Source organism: Camellia sinensis, chromosome 14 (assembly GCF_055761805.1).
Source record: "Camellia sinensis isolate YWXY chromosome 14, ASM5576180v1, whole genome shotgun sequence".
In the NCBI taxonomy this organism is placed as follows: domain Eukaryota; kingdom Viridiplantae; phylum Streptophyta; class Magnoliopsida; order Ericales; family Theaceae; genus Camellia; species Camellia sinensis.
In genome coordinates this window covers 105,730,017-105,748,730 of record NC_138974.1, presented here as the reverse complement: position 1 = coordinate 105,748,730, position 18,714 = coordinate 105,730,017, and the positions used below count along the sequence as shown (strand labels likewise).

The window sequence follows — 18,714 nt, the reverse complement described above, 5'->3', positions numbered from 1 at the left end:
TTGGAGAAATACTATAACGAATGACAGCCTTAAAAAAAAAAAAAAAAAAAAAAAAAACAATGATCTACTGCAATTTATTTTTAATAACTAATAGAAAGAATATCAAATTATTATCTTTTATAAATTTAGTGAAGAGAATTAATTTTGTGAGATTTTTGTGCTGCCTTCTCCCATGTAGCCTTTATTATTTCATTATTAATACTCTTCTCATTCAGAGCAAACCAATTTCATTATTCATACTTTTCTCATTCAGAGCCAATAATTTTTTTTTTAATCTTTATCACTTGGTAGATAATAAAAAATAATAAAAATTATCAAAAGAATGTTAAGAATTTAATAGGAGATAAGAATTTATAAATAAAGACATTTCATAAGATAAAAATTTTAAAATAAAAAAAGATAATGTGATAGGAGAAAAAAAATATGAGCAAATGAAAATAAAGATTTAGATATATATGTTTTTGGTAGATATATAGATTAGCAAATCATATCTTTATCTAAATTTTATTATTTTACTTTTTTTGTAAATCAATTATTTAATATTTATCTTTATTTGTAGGCCACGAAATTAATTTTTACAAATTATTTATCATTTTTCATATGTTTATTTATCTATAAGTCATGAAATTATTTTTTATATATTATTTATCATTTTTCATATGTTTATTTATCTATAATTCATGAAATTATTTTTTAAAATAATTTTTTAATTTTTATCTTTATCTATAGGTCATGAAATAAATTTTCATAAATTATTTATGAATTTTTATATGTTTATCTATAATGAAATTAATTAAAGTACGAAATGAAGGGAAGAAAAAATGAGTAATTTTGTTTTTTTTTTTTAAAAAAAAAATTATTTAATCTTTATCTTTATTTATAGGCCATGAAATTAATTTTTATAAGTATTTATCAACTTTTATTTGTTTATTTATAGGAAGAAATTTTAAATTATCTATAAGTTATGAAATTGATTTTTTTAAATTAATTGTTTAATTTTTATCTTTATCTATAGACTATAAATTTAATTTTTAGTTTTTTTATGTTTATCTATATGGAGAAATTTTGAAATTCAAATCTTTATCCATAAGCAATGAAATTAATTTTAATTATAATTAATCAAACAAATAAAAAATGAAGAAAAATAGAAAACATGAAAGGCAGTCAAAGAAGGTTGCCACTTAGGAAAGAGAAAGTTTCAAAATTATGAGAATTTAGGAATAAATATTTGGAGGCTTTTAACAAAACAACTACATTTGATCTTTATCACTTGGTAGATAATAACGAATAATAAAAATTATCAAAAGAATGTTAAGAATTTAATAGGAGATAAGAAGTTATAGATAAAGACATTTCATAAGATAAAAAATTTAAAATAAAAAAGATAATATGTGATAGGAAAAAAAAAATGAGCAAATGAAAATAAAGATTTAGATATATATGTTTTTGATAGATATATAGATTGACAAATCATATCTTTATATAAATCTTATTGTTTTACCTTTATTATAAATCAATTATTTAATCTTTATCTTTATTTGTAGGCCATGAAATTAATTTTTATAAATTATTTATCAATTTTCAGATGTTTATTTAACTATAAGTCATGAAATTATTTTTTAAAATAATTTTTTAATTTTAATTTTTATCTTTGTCTATAGGTCATGAAATAAATTTTCATAAATTATTTATGAATTTTTATATGCTTATCTATAATGAAATTAATTAAAGTACGAAATGAAGGGAAGAAAAAATGAGTAATTTTGTTTTTTTTTTTAAAAAATAATAATTATTTAATCTTTATCTTTATTTGTAGGCCATGAAATTAATTTTTATAAATTATTTATCAACTTTTATTTGTTTATTTATAGGAATAAATTTTAAATTATCTATAAGTTATGAAATTAATTTTTTTAAATTAATTGTTTAATTTTTATCTTTATCTGTAGTTTATAAAATTAATTTTTAGTTTTTATATGTTTATCTATATGGAGAAATTTTGAAATTCAAATCTTTATTCATAAGCAATGAAATTAATTTTAATTATAATTAATCAAACAAATAGAAAATGAAGAAAAATAGAAAACATGAAAGGCAGCCAACGAAGGTTGCCACATAGGAAAGAGAGAGTTTCAAAATTATGAGAATTTAGGAATAAAGATTTGGAGTCTTTTAACAAGACAACTAAATTTAGTTATATATATAGTATAGATATATATATATATATATATATATATATATGTGTGTGTGTTAATGTTTGCTTATTTTTAATATTAAATTATTCACCATTCAACAGTGTATAATAAGCTCATTAAAATTAATGCTAGCGGATTCGCTCTCAATAAATATTGGATATAAATTAATGAGTTGAATATCAAAAACTAATGTGAGTTTTTTACATTCCATTATTTTTTATTTTTTATTATGACAGCACCATAGGAATATTTGGTAGAGTAATGTAACCAAGGGTGGAATGAGTCAACCATACATACATAGGGATTGTTTATTCGGGATTTTTTTTTTTTTTTTAAGGTTCCTGCTATTTAGATTTTATAAGATAACGGATATATAATATTTTCATATTAGACGGGGTTTCTAAACATTTTCTAGAAAGATTTCAATTTAGAGAAATTTCAATCCAAAGAAATTTTGATCCAGAGAAATTTCACTAGACCAAAATTTATGGGTTTGAAATTTCTCTGATTTGCTCAATATTTTGTGTTTTGAAATTTTTTATGCATTTTGAAATTTCTTTGGATTGAAATTTCTCTGCTTTGCTTACAAATTTTTCAGTGTATTGATCAATTTTTTTGTGTATTTTGACCAAATCAGAGAAAATTGAACTACAAAATTGAACAGAAATAAACTCATAGAGAAATCATATTCAAAACCTCATGAAATCAAATATATTTTTCATAAACCTAAGGTGCATTGGTAATTACTATAACTAACTAAATAAGTAAGTTCAATATTAAGCCTTGGTTTGGCTTTTGGATTGCGACTAAATAACACATAAGGACAAAAAAAAAGCCATAAAATCACAAAATGACAAAACATTTAACTTTTGATGCAAAATTATCAAATTGACCCATATACAAACAAAAAGTAAAGAAAACATCATTTCAAGTGGAGGGCAATTTTGTAATTCCAATGCAAAAAAGTCAAAAAAGCCAAGCAAAAAAACCAAATGAACAAAAAAGTCTCAGACTAAAAAAGTTAAAAAAGTCAAAAAATCAAGTTTGCCAAACGACACTTAAGTAGGCTGGGTCAATTTTTGTGGACACATTTAGATAGAACTGGACTGGCCTAATGATCACCATTCTCACGAAAAGCCCATCACAGTTGTTCTTCGGAGACACTAAGCTCAGAGAGAGAGAGAGAGAGAGAGAGAGAGAGAGAGAGAGAGAGAGAGAGAGAGAGAGAGAGAGAGAGAGAGAGAGAGAGAGAGAGAACAATCGAATGAATCAACTTGTTCAGAAGAACACTCTCTACGTAAGCAATCGATACATCTAAATATTAGATATATATATATATGTATATGTATATCTGTGCATGTATGATATTGGTGGTGGTGGAATTTAGGGGGTTTAGCGGAGGATGTGAATGTATCGATACTTCACGTGGCGTTCATACCTTTCGGGGACATAAAAGATGTGAAGACGCCATTAGATCAGGCGACTCAGAAGCAAAAATCATTCGGATTCGTGACGTTTCTTGAGAAAGAAGGCGCCTCTGCCACCATGTATAACGTTGAGCTATGTCTGATATATGGATGTGAGTGAGGAACCTCACTAAAAGTTTGAGCAGGATGTTAGACTAAATTTCTCTTGTTTATTATAATTTATAGTTTTATATATATATTAAGAGTTCGTATTAAACTATTTAATGTAATTTTTATTTAAGATTAAAATAATATAAATAAGATGAAAAAATTGATCATTTGAGAACTATAAAGGTGATACTTTTAATCTTTATTTTCTGAATTATTAATTTGTAACTTAAAAAAATTGTACCTAATAAGTTTTTTATTTTTATTTTTTTATGTTTTTTAATTATTTTTCTATTTTTCTGGCGTACCAAATAAGTTGATAATACTAAAATTATATATAACAATTTCAATTGAATTGGCAAAACAAAAGAACTAGTGTAAAGTATATAGCAAAATGACGGGCAGAAATACCACGAACGATGGGGATGCCATGACAACTTTTGACTCAAGGGAACATACACATACTACTGCAACATGCTCAAGTTCTCCGACTTCTTTCTATTACTTCACTTCTCTTGTCTCACCCTTATACTGAACGGAATTAGAAGAAGATTATAAGAAGTCATAATCCCCCTGTATCTATGAAGAATATTATTTGTCACAGAATTTAAAATATATATATATATATATATATATATTATTTTATATATAAAATGGCCTCCCGATATAAAAAAATGTATTTTATTTTTCTCCCATCTTGCATTATCTTACTATTTGGCATCGAAAACTTCTTCATCCTATTACAAATTACTTCTATGATATTTAATTTTTTTTCCTATGTAGATATAATTATATACCATATTGTACATATATGAATGTTTGTGTATATGGTGAAAAAAAAAAAATTCTTTTAGCCCCTCAGGTAATGAAATCCTGGTTCTGTCTTTGTCCTTACACAATCAGTTCTTTCATGTTAAGGGAAATTCTATTATCCACTCCCTTGAAAGAGGTGTACTATATGTATCCCTACCTATGCTATTTTTTTTCTTTAGTTATAATTAATTTTTATTATTTAATTATGATAATATTTTAATAATAGCTCATAAGATTTTTTTATTATGCCTCATGTAGTGTTTGATTATGACTTATTTTTTTTAGTTATAACTCAAACAATATAAAATTATGTCATTTTCTTCTTTAATTATAAATTACATATGCTATATATCATTTGAGGGTTGTGTACCATAGTATTTCTATTAATTTAGAAAAAAAATTAAGATCATAGAAAGTTTCAAACACAGAATGCACAAATATGACATATATGTTCACATCTATAGATGTAAATACAAATGCAAATATTTTTATCTCAAATCAATGTGTTCTGTGTTCAGAATGTTTTTGTATTTTTAGCACGTGCCATTAATCTATCAATCTATAATTTTCTCACATTTATTCAATATTGTATAAGAAAGATGATAAAATATGAATTTTGAGTTGTTAGAATTTCGGGCATTTTTTCCCAGCAAGAGGTGGATGGGATGCTGATTTGGCACTTAAGAACAAATTTTTGATTCCACACTTGCATGTAATCGTTTTTTACTACTATGATTAAGATTGTGGAATCGGAATGCTTTTAGATGATAAAATCATTCCAAAAATGCAACTGCATTAAGTTCAGGAGTGTATACGAATCAGATTATGGTTCGGTTTTAAAGTAAATTGGGAACTAAACTTTTGGAATTGATTTTAGAAGAATTAGAATTGTAACCGAATCGTTGAACTGTGGAATTGGATCAAAATCGAATTATAGAAACTAGTTGGATTTGATTCGATTTTACGATTCTAAAAATTTTATATAACAATAAATATGATATATATTTTATATTAGTAAACAAATTAAGTTAAGTTGGTTGCGGTTAATCAATTTCACAATGAAAGTTACTTTTCGAATCTTATAAGAGACTTTTTATATTTTAATTTTTACGAATAAAAATATGAACGAATAACAAATAAATATATCACGGTTCGATTCAGTTTAGAACCATAACCAAAGCCTTGGAACTAAAAACCGGACCGATTTGAACGGTTGCACCATTTTCATAACTAGAATCGGAACCTGAACCAAATTTAATAAAAACTAGATTAAATTGACAATTTAGATCGAATCGAATTGGTTTATCAATTTCACCAAAATTTTTGTAAACCTCAATTTGAGTTGCATTTTTGCTAATTTGTAAACATAATATTTCCCCTTATTATCAATCAATAATAAAACTCCTTACAATAAATAAAACTACCATTAACTAATTTGCACCGGATTTATATAATAATTAGGGCGAATTATACTAACAGTCCCTATAGTTTGGTACTTGTGTCACTTTGGTCTCTGACTTTTCAATTGTGACACATTTGATTCTGAATTTTGAATCATGTTTTAAATAAGGACAATTGAAGATATCATCCATCAATTTCAAGGGCAAAATTGTCAATTTGTTAAAATATAAACTAATTTGACATAAACAAATGTCAAAAAAATATTTTTGAATTTTTAAAAATAATTTCTACCCACCAAGGATAAAATTATGTAAAATTGATAAATCTTTTAGACATTATTTATTTATTTATTTTGCCAAATTAATTTTTATTATGTGTTTGGATAATGATTATGTAATGGGTGGTTGTTGCGCTTTTGAGCAATAGACACACTATGGTGACTCGGCGAAGAGCGGTTTTGAGTGATAGACAAGCTCTTTTGAGTGATAGACAAGCTGCAGTGACTCGATGAAGAGCGCTCTTGAGTGATAGACACGTTATGGTAACTCAAAGACAAACACCAGGCATAACACAACTGAATTCACAACTAACCCAAAAGCAGAAAAAGACTCAAGGTACCTGATCATTCATAGTGCCTCTAGTATTTCTTGTGTTCCCTTTAGAACTCAATTTTGATTCCTTTTTTTTTTTTTTGGGGGGGGGGGAAAGGGGGGGTTCACGTTAGAGATTCTACTGATAAATTCAAGTATTAAAAATTGCTCCACTTGTTGATTCAAGCTAGTTCCTTCTTACCCAACTTAGGTATGTGATATGCATAGCAGTCAGTGTAGCTCAGGGATTGATACGAAGCTGATGACGTGAATTGGAAAAGATAATTGGGTCGAGATTGATGAGATGGATGTGATTGAAACTGAACTTCAGGATGAAGTTGCCTACGTATCCCAAGAATGAGAATAAGGTCAACGTAGTTCACGGCTGAGGTTCACTCGGGAGTTGACACTCTCCTTTTGCGCTCTAACTTTTTACCCTTTCTGGTTTTCAACCTTGTGAGCTCAATTTATTTGATTTCTTATTTTTCATGCTCTAACTTTCGCCTAGATCGCCCTTTCGGGTTTTTGGCCTAGCGAGCCTCTCAAGGATAGTGTTACAACATTTGTCATGAATTTGATCGATAGTCATCCTTGCCCTAACAATGGAACTGGCTTCACCTTGATTTGAGTTTGTTTCTCCATTCTCTTATGAATTTCTTCTTCCTTTCTTTTGCTTCATTTTCAAAGTTGGTTCTTCTCGTAATGTGGTACTTCCTCGCATTGGCTTTCCCGGATTCAGACAAAAGTCCCCTTCCTCATAATTGATTGGATTTCGTTCTAATGGATACCCCTAGCTTGATGGTTGACTTATTTTCTTTTTCCTTCTTTTTTTCTTTTTTTCTTTCTTTTCTTTTTCCCTTTCTTTTTCTTTTTCCTTTTTGGTTTCTTTTATTTGTTTCTTTTTGAAATAATGAAAACACCAGTGGGAGAAATTTTATGATCGTGAGATCTGAGAGCCGTCTTATGCTTGCCAAAATGATTGCCAAGGTGAAGAAAAGCCCCAGGACAGTATAGAATACCACACACAATTCTGAACCTATCTTCGTAATTTCTCAAAAGAAATAACTTAAAATTTTTGAAATCATGAAGGACTTTACGCTGATAAGTCAGAATTCACTCAAATCATTCAGAGGATCCTTCTTAACACTCGAGCTTATTAGTAAAACCTCATTCAAAAAACAAATTCAAAGTTTTTATTTTTATTTTTAAAAGGTCACACATTCATTACTATAGGCATAACAAAATGATCAGAAATTTGACTCCCGCTTTCTTATTTAGAAAAACGAAGACCTGAGGGTACACAAGAGCGACTTCAAAAGGAAGAAATTCAACTGACGCAATAACACAAAAAAATATAAAGAAAATAAAACTCTAAACTCGACTATTTATAGGAATGTGCAATACTAGGTAGGGTCATGTCTAAGTGGGAGAGGATTAGAGAGAGGTTGGGGATTGAGCGGTTTGAGATATCCTTTCTCTATCAGTACCTTCCAGGCGAGGGTTAGGCTCATATAGAGATGAGCGAAGGCTCATTTCTTGGAAGAAGAAGCATTAGTGTTAGAAATATTGGCATATGGGTTGGCGGGTGTTGGCTGGGTATTCATAGGCTTGGGACTAGAATTAGGATGGGTGTTCTTGGTAAAGCATCCTTTTTCATTGTTTGCCCCCTGAGTCAAAATGCTCTCAACCTGAGTGATAAAAGTGTCATCCACAATCTTTGCAACAACTGCGAGCACTTGCTGCTTGTTCAACCCTTTGACCTTCAAAGTGTCAATAGCCCACCGAAGATATGCATAGGGATCAATACTTGTCCCAGCCTTGTTCTTGCCACTTGCTTCAGCTTGGCCAAGGGATTGGGTGGCTATATCGAAGCGAGGCCCATTTGTTGTTGATATGTCATCACTCGGACTTGAGATAGCTTCAGGTTGGCTCTATCCAATTGCAGCTCGCCCCAAGATTGGTGAGCTTTTTGACGTGAACCTTTTGGCATATGATGTGGTCGATGATGAAGCCAAGACCCCAAAGGCTAAATTTGCCATAGTTCTCTAAAGATCTTCAATCATGCTCAACAACTCAAGAGTAGTGGGTTCGGCCATTGGTACCCGTAGTGCATTTGACCCAACTTGGTCTTGATGAATAGGTTGGGTTGGACTCTTTGGCGTAGGTTGGACTGGAATTGTGTTGTTGTTAAGTTTTGGGGTTTGAGATGATTGAGATTCAAGTGCATCCATCATGCATAAGTTTGTGCTTCCTGTAATGAACACCTCAGGCTTGGGTAAATGGGCCAGGGTGATATATATACTGGGATCGAAGGTAGGAGGTAGTGCATGGATGAGGATAAGTTAAGAAAGTAGTACTTGGTCATGGATGGAAAGTGGATTGGTGGTAACATTGGGTTCTGAGGGGGAGCTATTGTCAGTTTTTTGATGAGGTTCTGAACCTCATGACAAAGGCAATAGCAACGATCGGTACCATGGTTGCGCTATTGATGGTACGCACAGTATTTGGTGGGGTTATATCTAGTAGGGAGTGGGTCAGGAAGAGGTTGGGGATCAAGGGGTTTGAGATACCCTCTTTCCATTAGGACTTTCAGTGCTCTAGTTAGGCTCATATGGAGGGGGTAAAAGTTCTGCCTTGAGCTCGGGTTGGGCTGGTTATTTGTGGGTTGGTACTGGCAAAGGGGTCAGCAATTTTGGGATCAGTGGCGATGGTATTAATTTTAGTGGGTTTGGAAATAGTGCTACTGCTAGCATTAGTACTCCTGGAAAACACCCTCTCTGTTGGTTCGCTTGATTTGGGAATAAGCCCTTTGTTAATCTGAATCCCTAATTCATGTAAATTTTTGAAAGTGAACAGTGGAGCAACTATTAATTTTTGTAGCATATCAGGCTCAAGGTTTTACACCACTATCCGCACTTGGTCCCTCTTAGAAGGTCGATCTGTCATTTGTGTTGCCTTTGCTCTCCATCTTGCAATAAATTCCAACAAAAGTTCTTTAGGATTCTGGTGGGTTACTTCAAGCTCTTGGGTGGTCATTTCAATTTGTGTACTATAAGAATACTGATTGACAAATGCTTTAGCCAAATCTTCCTAGTTCTGCTTTACTTTATCCTCCAATTTGGTGTACCAAGTGACTGCTATACTGTAGACACCCCATTTTTGACCGTCCTCAAGACTTGGACGTCACTGGTGGAACACTCGGTGATCATCCATGTTCATGTTCGTTTTGAGTTCCCGGAGGCCTTGGTTGCGCGCCTTGCCTCAGGATCTCTCAACTTGTTCGTCTTGCGTTTGGTTTTGCACCAAATACTTGTGTTTTTGCTTTGAGGGGCAGGGAATGGCTTGTTGGCCATCCCCACACCCCATCGGCCTTCTCTTTGCATCACCGGCCATTAATTGTTGCCACCGGCCATGGTTTCTTAATACCAATGGCCGGTTGGCACTCTGTATGGCCGGCCGGCACTTTATTTGGCCGGTGACCTATTTTGTTGGCCGGTGTGACCCTTTTGCACCCTTCAGACTTGGTGCATGCCAGCTGTGCCAGCTAGAATGCACCAGCACTCCTCCCCGTGCATGAAGTGGCTGTTTTGAGCCTTTGCACCCCTTTTCCTTCTAGAAGGTTGAACCCTTTGGCCAAGCTTTGGCCAGCTGTCCTAGCTTCCTCAAGAAGCCTTGACTCCTTTGCCCCCTTTGCCCCTTTCACTTAGCTTCTTTGAGAAGCTTAAACCATTTCCCTTTGCCTATATAAGGACCCCTCTTCTCCCATTGTCAAAGGTTGGTGGTTTTGAAAGAAAAACCAGAGCTTATACATATATATATCTGATATATACACCCTCTCTCTCTATATTTTACTCTCTCTCCTCCCTAGTGTGTGTTTTGTGGCCTAAAAGTGCATTTTTACCTTAGTTTTGCACTAAGACACACACTACCACACCTTGCATCGAGTTTGAGAGACATTGAGGGTTGATTCTTAAGGTTTTGGACTAATTTTGGTCAGAAAAGAGTGGCTGGACCAACTGTTCTTGAAGTGTTCTTCAAGGGTGAGTTTCTTGTTTTATTTTCTCCAATCTTGCATTGGCATTTGACCTATCTTGCATATTGATTTGAGCTTTGTGTATAACTAAAAAAAGTCTTATATTTTCATGCTTAAGAACTTTCATTAAGGGTGTTTTGGCATTGGTGGTCCAAATCCCCCTCTTAGGTCTCTTTTGGCCCCTTTTGGTGTCTTTTTCTTTAAGCCTTATTTGCTTTGTTGTATTAGCCTTCTCACCACTGAAATCCAGTGGATTTTCAGTGGTGAAGAAGATGGTTTGAAATCTTGTATAGGGGAGGGACACCCCTCTCCCTTTGTGTCTCATTTGTGCATGTTTTGGGCTCATAAGGGTAGCATATATGCTTGGTTGTTTTTGGCTCCATATCAGATGTTTTTGGTGCTATTTAGGTCACATGTTATCTCTATTTTTGGTCAGATTGGTGGCCCTTCGCATGCTTAACATACTTGCTTTGTATTCCCTTGTTTGTGCCTAGAAATGCATCATGACTTTTGACTACCATGCTCTCATATTTTGGCTTCACTTTGTGAAGTTCTTGACCATATTTTGTCATGCATGAGGTCTGTTGGCCACTGATTTGGTCTTGTTTAGCATGCTTGATATAGTTGCTTTGCATTTTGGATCATGAGCCTTGAGTGTATGGATCATTAACATGCCTAGCTTGGCCTATTATCATCATTTGGCATTAGTTGAGATCATATTCCAGTCCATATAATGTGGTCTTACATTGTCCTTTGTGTCTCTTTCAATGCCTTGAAGTGTTGTGTTTTCATGCCTTGACATGTGCATTGTGTATGCGTATGTGTTTGGGTCATTTTAGGGCTGCCATACCAGTGGGTTTTGGAGCTATTTTGCATGCTAAAATTCTGTTTTTGGGTTGTATAGTTCATGCCATGCTTGTTTGGGTTAGTGGTAGTGGAGTGCCCTATTGTTATGCCTTAACCTTGGGCCCCTTTTGACTTGCATGCTTGTAGTGCATTTTGTCCATCACTTGAGGCACTTTTGGCCACTGTTTTGGGGGGTGTTTGAGGCCTCCCATTTCAGTCTAAGTCCCTTCTCGGACATGGTTGTATGCGTGACTTGTTGCCTCTAATCGCATGCTTGCATTGTACCATATTAGCATTGCATGATGAGTTGCATTGTAGCATTGCATGTTAGGAACATTGCATGCTTGCCATGATATGTTGCATTACATTTGGCATGCTTTGCATTTTAGTGATATGTTGCACTTTCGAGCCTTGTTTGCATAACATGCATTGCATTGCTTGGTTTGGGGTGTCAAACCAAGTGTGAGGGGGGAGAAGTGTTCATACTACAAGTGATGTAACGCGTCTCAACTCTCGGTCACCGAGGCCCTTGACTTTGGCATGATAGGGTTTTGGTATTCATTTATATGTTGCATGCATTTTCATTGAATTGCAACCTTGGCTCCTTAGGCCATCACGTATCAAAATGCATGATTGATGGCCCGAGGGTCGAGGGTCATGCTCCCTTGAGTCCCTTACATGATAGGGAGTGTGCCCGCACATACATTTGCTTGAAATTCCATGCCATACACTGTCTGTCCTTGTTGCTGTCAAAAACCAGTTTCTGCAGGGAGTTTTTGCCGACCGGCACTGTAGAGTGCTGACCGGCCATGGATTGGTGGCCGATAATATGAAACCCCAGCCGATGGATAAGTTCCATGGCCGATGGGTATTCCCTTCAGCCGATGGTGTCCTACAGGGTTCAGGGAACCTGTCCCAGGATTTTGGCAGTTTTCAGAGAAGCAGGGCAGTGTAAACAGAGGCAGCAGTGGTATGGTACGGGCTTTCGGGGCAAGACAAACCCGAGCATGCATCATTCACGCATCCCGAGGCGGGGGCTGCGGCCATCTTCTCTTTGCATTTAATTTGTTAATTAGATTAGAAATTTTGTAATAATTAATTTAGTATTATTTATTCGGACTGTAATATTTATTTGGACCCTCCAAGTGAGGGCAATTGTGTAATAAGTGTGGGTGCGTGTGTGCATGTCTTCCAACCCCCACTTCTTTCTCCATTTTACTTACCTGCTTTGATGGTTAGTAATAGGTCATGTTTAATTTAGCATAGCTTATGCTATGCATGCGTGCATCATTCATCAGTATTGCATGTACCGGGCTCGGCGCATCATGCTAACTGCATTAGTATTTCAAATCTAACTTGAATACATGATGTTGGTGTGAACGCCACTTCTAGATTAGTCGAGCCTCTTCTAGTGACATTTTGTATGCGTTGCATTAGGCACTTAACATGGACTTGGATCATACATTGATTTGCTAACGAGTTCCCTGTTTTGGCTTGGAGTACTATGTAAGTATTTATACTTTAGCATACCGCGTGCGTGTGGATGTTGACATGACAGCATGCTTACCATGTGGCTAGATGCTTATGTGTTATAAATTGCCTGAATGCCTATGGGTGAAGGTTGGATTGTCTGAGTTGGAATAGCTCATTGAAATCCGTGTTTTAGCCTACTTGCGAGTAGCTAATTCCAAAACATTTTTCAAAACAAACGGATATGCAATGTTTATTTCCAAATTAGGCAATCTAGTCTATTCTTTTGTGCTGTGCGCATAACATAGTAATTCTAGGCTAATAATTGGAATCAGAACACATAACGTTTTCAAAATCGGATATCACGGTTAGTAGAGGTCGATCTTCGGATCGGGCGAGAGGGGGTGCTCATAGCTGACCTTCCCCAATCGTACCCAAGCTCCCGAGCCGAGGCAACTTTGGTGATGACGGACACGTGGCCTTTGGCACCGAGTCAGGGTTTCCTAAATTTCCCAAAACAAAATATTTAGGTGGCGACTCTGTATCTGGCAAAGCAGTCCATGTTTGGTACTTCTTTTCAAAATATCTATTTCTCAAAACGATTTGTCGGATTTGGACTCTTTGGTTCAGATTAAGAATCGTGACACAAATTGAGTCCGAACTGTAGCACGATGGCCTCACGCGGGCGCGTCTACATATACCCGATAGGGTTTTGTAGACACCCCATTTTTGACAGCCCCTTTAAGACTTGGATGTTCTTGCAGGTACATCCGATAATGAGTTTGATTGCTTACCGAACGCTCGAAGTCCGCGGCAGAATGCCACAGGTTTGAGTTTTCTAAACCCAGCATCCGCTTTGCCTAATCTTTGGACCATGCTTGGGTCTTTCCAGAGTGAAGTTATTGATGGCCTGCCGGCCATCCTTGAAGGCTTTCGGCCATGGCTTTTGGCCTGCTGGCCATTGATGTGCCTTGTCGACCATCAATGAAGGATGGCTGGCTGGCTGGCCACCAGTGTTTTCTGCAGATATTTTGTGATATTTTGTGCCAGTTGTTTGCACTGGTTTATGCATCTTCTAACACGTGTGTGGCTGGATATTTACGAGAGGATTTTGTATTTTCTATATATAGGACCCCTCTCTTGCATGTGAGGGGGTTAGAAAAATTTGAAGACAAAAAAAAACTCTCTCTCTATAAATTTCTCCCTCTTACAATTTTATGCCTTGAAGCTTGTTTTCTCTACACTTTTGCATACACATCCTTGATAGAAGTTACTTCTCTTTGAGCTGAGGTTCATTGAGACTTGATTTGAGCTCTAGCAAGTGGTTTGGGTTGGGATTGTTGCCCATTTTGTGCCTTAGCTTCAAGAGGTATAACACTTGTTATTTAAGCTTGCTTTTAATACTTACTTTGCCATCTTTTTCAACTATTTTGGGGCTGGTCTTGGCATGTAAAAAGTTCTATTTTTGAGAGCTAAAAGTGGTGGTTTGAGCCCTTTTGAGTTAGGGGGTTGTCTACCCTTTTTGCTTCTTAGCTTGTTAAGCTATTGTGCCACCTTTTCACCACTTTCAAAACAACTTTTTTGGGCCTTTTAACCACTGAATCTCAGAGGTTTTTTAGTGGTAAAAACTTTGTTTTGAAGTCCAAAATTGGAAGGGTTAGCCTCCGCTTCTTGTGTCTTGCTTGTATGCCTAGTTAGCTTCATGTGTTATCATATTTTCCTAGCTTAACTTAGCTTAAGTCCAGCATGTTTTTGCCTCTGTTTTGACCTGTAATAACCCGACCCTCTTATATGTTTTCTGATATGCTTTTAGTCCCTTACTATGTGCATTTGCATGTTTAATGTAAAAATTTCATGTGAAATTAAGTTTAATTGTGTGAATCATATGATTATGGATTTATATCTGGCAATTATGAGAAATATCTGTTACGATTGTGGCGTTTGGATCAGTAATTGGAAGCCTTAAAAGTAGGATAATCTGAAATTGACTTCATAATAGTGATGGGTATGATTTTTAGGTCATATATAACTCTTGTGTTAATTCGAAATGATTAAACTGATTAAATTCTTGTGTTAATGGATTTATATTTATATTTATATTTTAATTGTGTTAATGGATTTAATGGACTTATATTTATATTTATATTATGGATTTATAATTTACATAAGAATTTTTGTAAAAATCTGATTTGGAATGATTAAACTGATTAAATTCTTGTGTTAATTCTTATATAACTCTTATATACCTCATTTAAGCTCCTAACTTAGAAAACTCATCACAAAATAAAAAAAAAAATGTCCTGAGAGGAGAGAGAGAGAGAGAGTTAGAGAGGAAGATCAAAAGGAGAAGCTTCAACAAGAGGGAACATTGAAGAATTAAGAAAGATTTTGGTGATTCGAGCTCATGATCACATATGGGAAGGAACCGCCCCTTCACCACAACACTGTGAGTAATAGTATTGTAGTAATATGTTTCATTACTGCCAATCGATATTATTGGCATCTTGTTATCTATGAATGAACCATGTTCCAAAATGATGAACAATTGGAAAGTATGTGTGACATCGCATAATAAAATCCTTATGGACCTAAGGTCGTTCTGTTTTGGCAATGCTGGACCCAAGGTCGTTCTGATATGATTTACATCTTAATGGCAGCCATAAGGCTAAGAGAGGTGATGACATGCCGATGTTTCACTGATTTTGATATGATTTGAACTGATTACGATTCATGGCATAAGGCCAAGGGAGGTAGTGTACATGTCGATGTTCTACCTACCCTCCAATGCTCTGAACAGCTGTTAATCTGTTGGGCCTGAGGCCGTTCTGTATAATATGATGGGCCTGAGGCCGTTCTGCATGATGTTTGGCCCAAGGCCGTTTGGAAATGAAAGTAGAAAAAGAACAAACATATGTTTTATGTATTCACCTACTGTGTGATTCATGTTTATTCACTTAAATTACCTACATGCTATTATTCACTGAGCCCGGCTCACGCTTTGTTATGTCTGTCTTTGTAGGTAATTAGCTCAGAGGTCAGTCCTAGTCCAGCCTTAGCAGCTTTTCTTTTGTCAACCCCCGTGGTGTCCAAGCAATTAAATCAAGCTCATTCTTTTTGCGGAATCCCTTTCATAGTTTATAACTATGGTCACTAGCCTTTTGTCAAATGTTGCTAATCATGTATATCCTTCACTCCCGACGTTTAAGTTATACCCCAGTCATGGGGAATGGGACTGTATATATATATGTGTGTATGTGTGTAACTGCCTCTTATGGGTATGCTCATTGTGCGTTGGGCTATTTGATGAAATGTTTTGTGATCCTGGCATATAAGCATTAGCTCAATGGATGTTGTTTTAAATTGATTGTTGCTTCCATTCAGGTCCCATATTATATATATATATATATATATTGAATTCTGGATCCGTTATCGAGTTAGTCATGCCCAAACTTTTAGGGGCGAGTTTGGGGTGTGACAAGTGGTATTAGAGCACGAGTTGCTATCTCACATACGAATCCATTGAGCCTTAGGATGTCTAGAAAAGACTTAGGCATCATGCATGACGTTTTTGGTGCATATGAAATGATTGATAGCAATGTGATTTGTATCTGTAATATCTGCTAACAAGCATTTTGCAATGGTTATTATCCATGTCTGTTTGTATATCTCTTGTGTATATTATAATTGATTGTTATGCAGAATATGGTGAGAACAAGGATGGAAGATTCGGAGGACTTTACCTCTGCCTGGCTAGACAGGATGGAAAGAATGATTATGGAATGGCAGAGACTTTACAACAACAACAACAATAGCCACAGCCATAGCCGCCCTGCCACCGGTACCTCTGCCTGTAGTACAAGATTATCATGTTGAGGACCGAACCATCACTCTTACGAAGGAATTCAAGAAGATGAAGCCACCAACCTTTAAAGGGGGAATTGATCCGATGAAAGCTGAGGCCTGGGTGTTGGGTGTGGAGAAGTTATTTGAGGTATTTCCATGCACTGAAGCTCAGAAGGTACAATTGGCTGCTTTTACTCTGGAAGATGAAGCTCGTAGGTGGTGGATGCTTACAAGAACTGAACTGAACATCAAGGGTTGACCTGGACCTGATTTCTGGAACTCTTCTATGACAAGTATTTTTCGCAGTGTATGTGAGATAAAAAGGTGACTAAATTGAGACTCTTAGACAAGGGAACAAGACTGTTGCGGAGTACAAAGCCCAATTTGCAGAAGTAGCCCGGTTTGCACCTCATATGGTGGATACAGAGTATGAGAAGGCGAGAAAGTTCGAGGAGGGACTACGAAATGCTATCATTGATCGAATCAATGTGTTAAAGCTACCCACCTACGTTGAGGTGTTAGAGAGAGCTGTCATAGTGGAGGGAAATATTGCTGCTTAGAATCGAATTTCCGACTGGAAGGGGAAAATGAAGAATATTCAATCATCAAAGGGGACAACAATTCCACCAAGCAAGAAACTGAATTCAAGAAACTCAAGTGCTTTCACCCCTACTAGAGACTCAGCTTCAATTTGTTCAGTCTGTGGAAGGAAGCATCGGGGAACTTGCCATCGGTTAACTGGGGCATGTTTCAGGTGTGGTAAAAGGGGTCATCTGGTAAAGGATTGTCCTCAAAAAGATCAGCGAAATGGGAATAGAACTACTGTAAGTTCCGCAGGTTCAACACCAGCTCCAAGTACAAAGTCAGCTACAAAGCCTGCCAATAATAAAGACACCGCTAGACAAGGAAGAGTGTTTGCATTAGTTCCGGGTGACTTGCAAAATGCTGCAACAGTGGTGTCAGGCATAATTATTGTTCAAGGTTATTCTTCTTATGTGTTGTTTGATTCTGGTTCTACCCACTCTTTTGTGTCAAAAATGTTTGTCCGAAATTTAGATAAAACTGTGGAATTATTACCTTATGTACTGTGTGTGTCTACACTCTTGGGAAATTCTATGATTTGTACTTCCGTTTATTTTGCTTGTGAACTCCTAATTAGGGAGGCTCGGACATATGCCAGCTTGCTACCACTTGACATGACTCATTTTGACAATATTCTGGGAATGGACTGGTTAAATGAGTACCAAGCGACTATTGATTGTGTGGCTAAGCAAATTAGTTTCCACCCTCCGGGACAGTCATAATTCACTTATAAGGGGCATGCAGTGATCTCCCCACCTTATCTAATTTCCACAGTGAAAGCATACAAACTGTTATAGAAAGGGTGTCAGGGATATTTGTGCAGTGTTTTGGAGGGACAAATAATGAATACGGGTACTGATATGATTCCAGTTTTTTGTGAATTTTCGGATGTCTTTCCGAAGGAGTTACCAAGGGAGTTAGTAAACCGTGAAATTGAGTTTACAATTGAAGTGGTACTGGGAACTCAACCCATTTCTAAAACCCCGTATAGGATGTCACTAGTTGAGATGAAAGAATTAAAGATTCAATTACAAGATCTACTTGATAAAGGGTTCATTCACCCAAGCGTTTCTCCTTGGGGTGCACCAGTCCTATTTGTGAAAAAGAAAGATGGAACATTTCGACTGTGTGTGGACTACAAGGAGCTTAACAAAGTGACAATCAAGAATAAGTACCCACTGCCTAGGATTGATTATTTGGTTGATCAGCTACAAGGAGAGCAAGTGTCACACCCCAAATCTGCCCCTAAAAGTTTGGGCATGACCCATTTAGAAACGGACAAATAACCTGGTATATATAACATATGGGGCCATGTTGGAAGCACAAAACACTAAAAGAGTACTGATATAGACAAACTCCATTGAGCT

The 18,714-nt window shown here is 35.5% G+C and overlaps 2 protein-coding genes across 2 annotated transcripts; both read left to right on the top strand.

Annotated features, from left to right (window-relative positions):
* Window positions 1–16,832: 16,832 nt before the first annotated feature.
* Window positions 16,833–17,325, top strand: LOC114290385 (uncharacterized). The gene is made up of 2 exons (XM_082905172.1): window positions 16,833–17,019; window positions 17,117–17,325. The coding sequence occupies exons 1-2, from the start codon at window positions 16,833–16,835 to the stop codon at window positions 17,323–17,325; spliced, it is 396 nt and encodes a 131-aa protein (XP_082761298.1).
* Window positions 17,326–17,352: 27 nt separating this feature from the next.
* On the top strand, window positions 17,353–18,069 carry LOC145807225 (uncharacterized). Its single transcript, XM_082905171.1, has one exon. It carries the CDS (start codon window positions 17,353–17,355, stop codon window positions 18,067–18,069), a length of 717 nt encoding a protein of 238 aa, XP_082761297.1.
* Window positions 18,070–18,714: the final 645 nt, after the last annotated feature.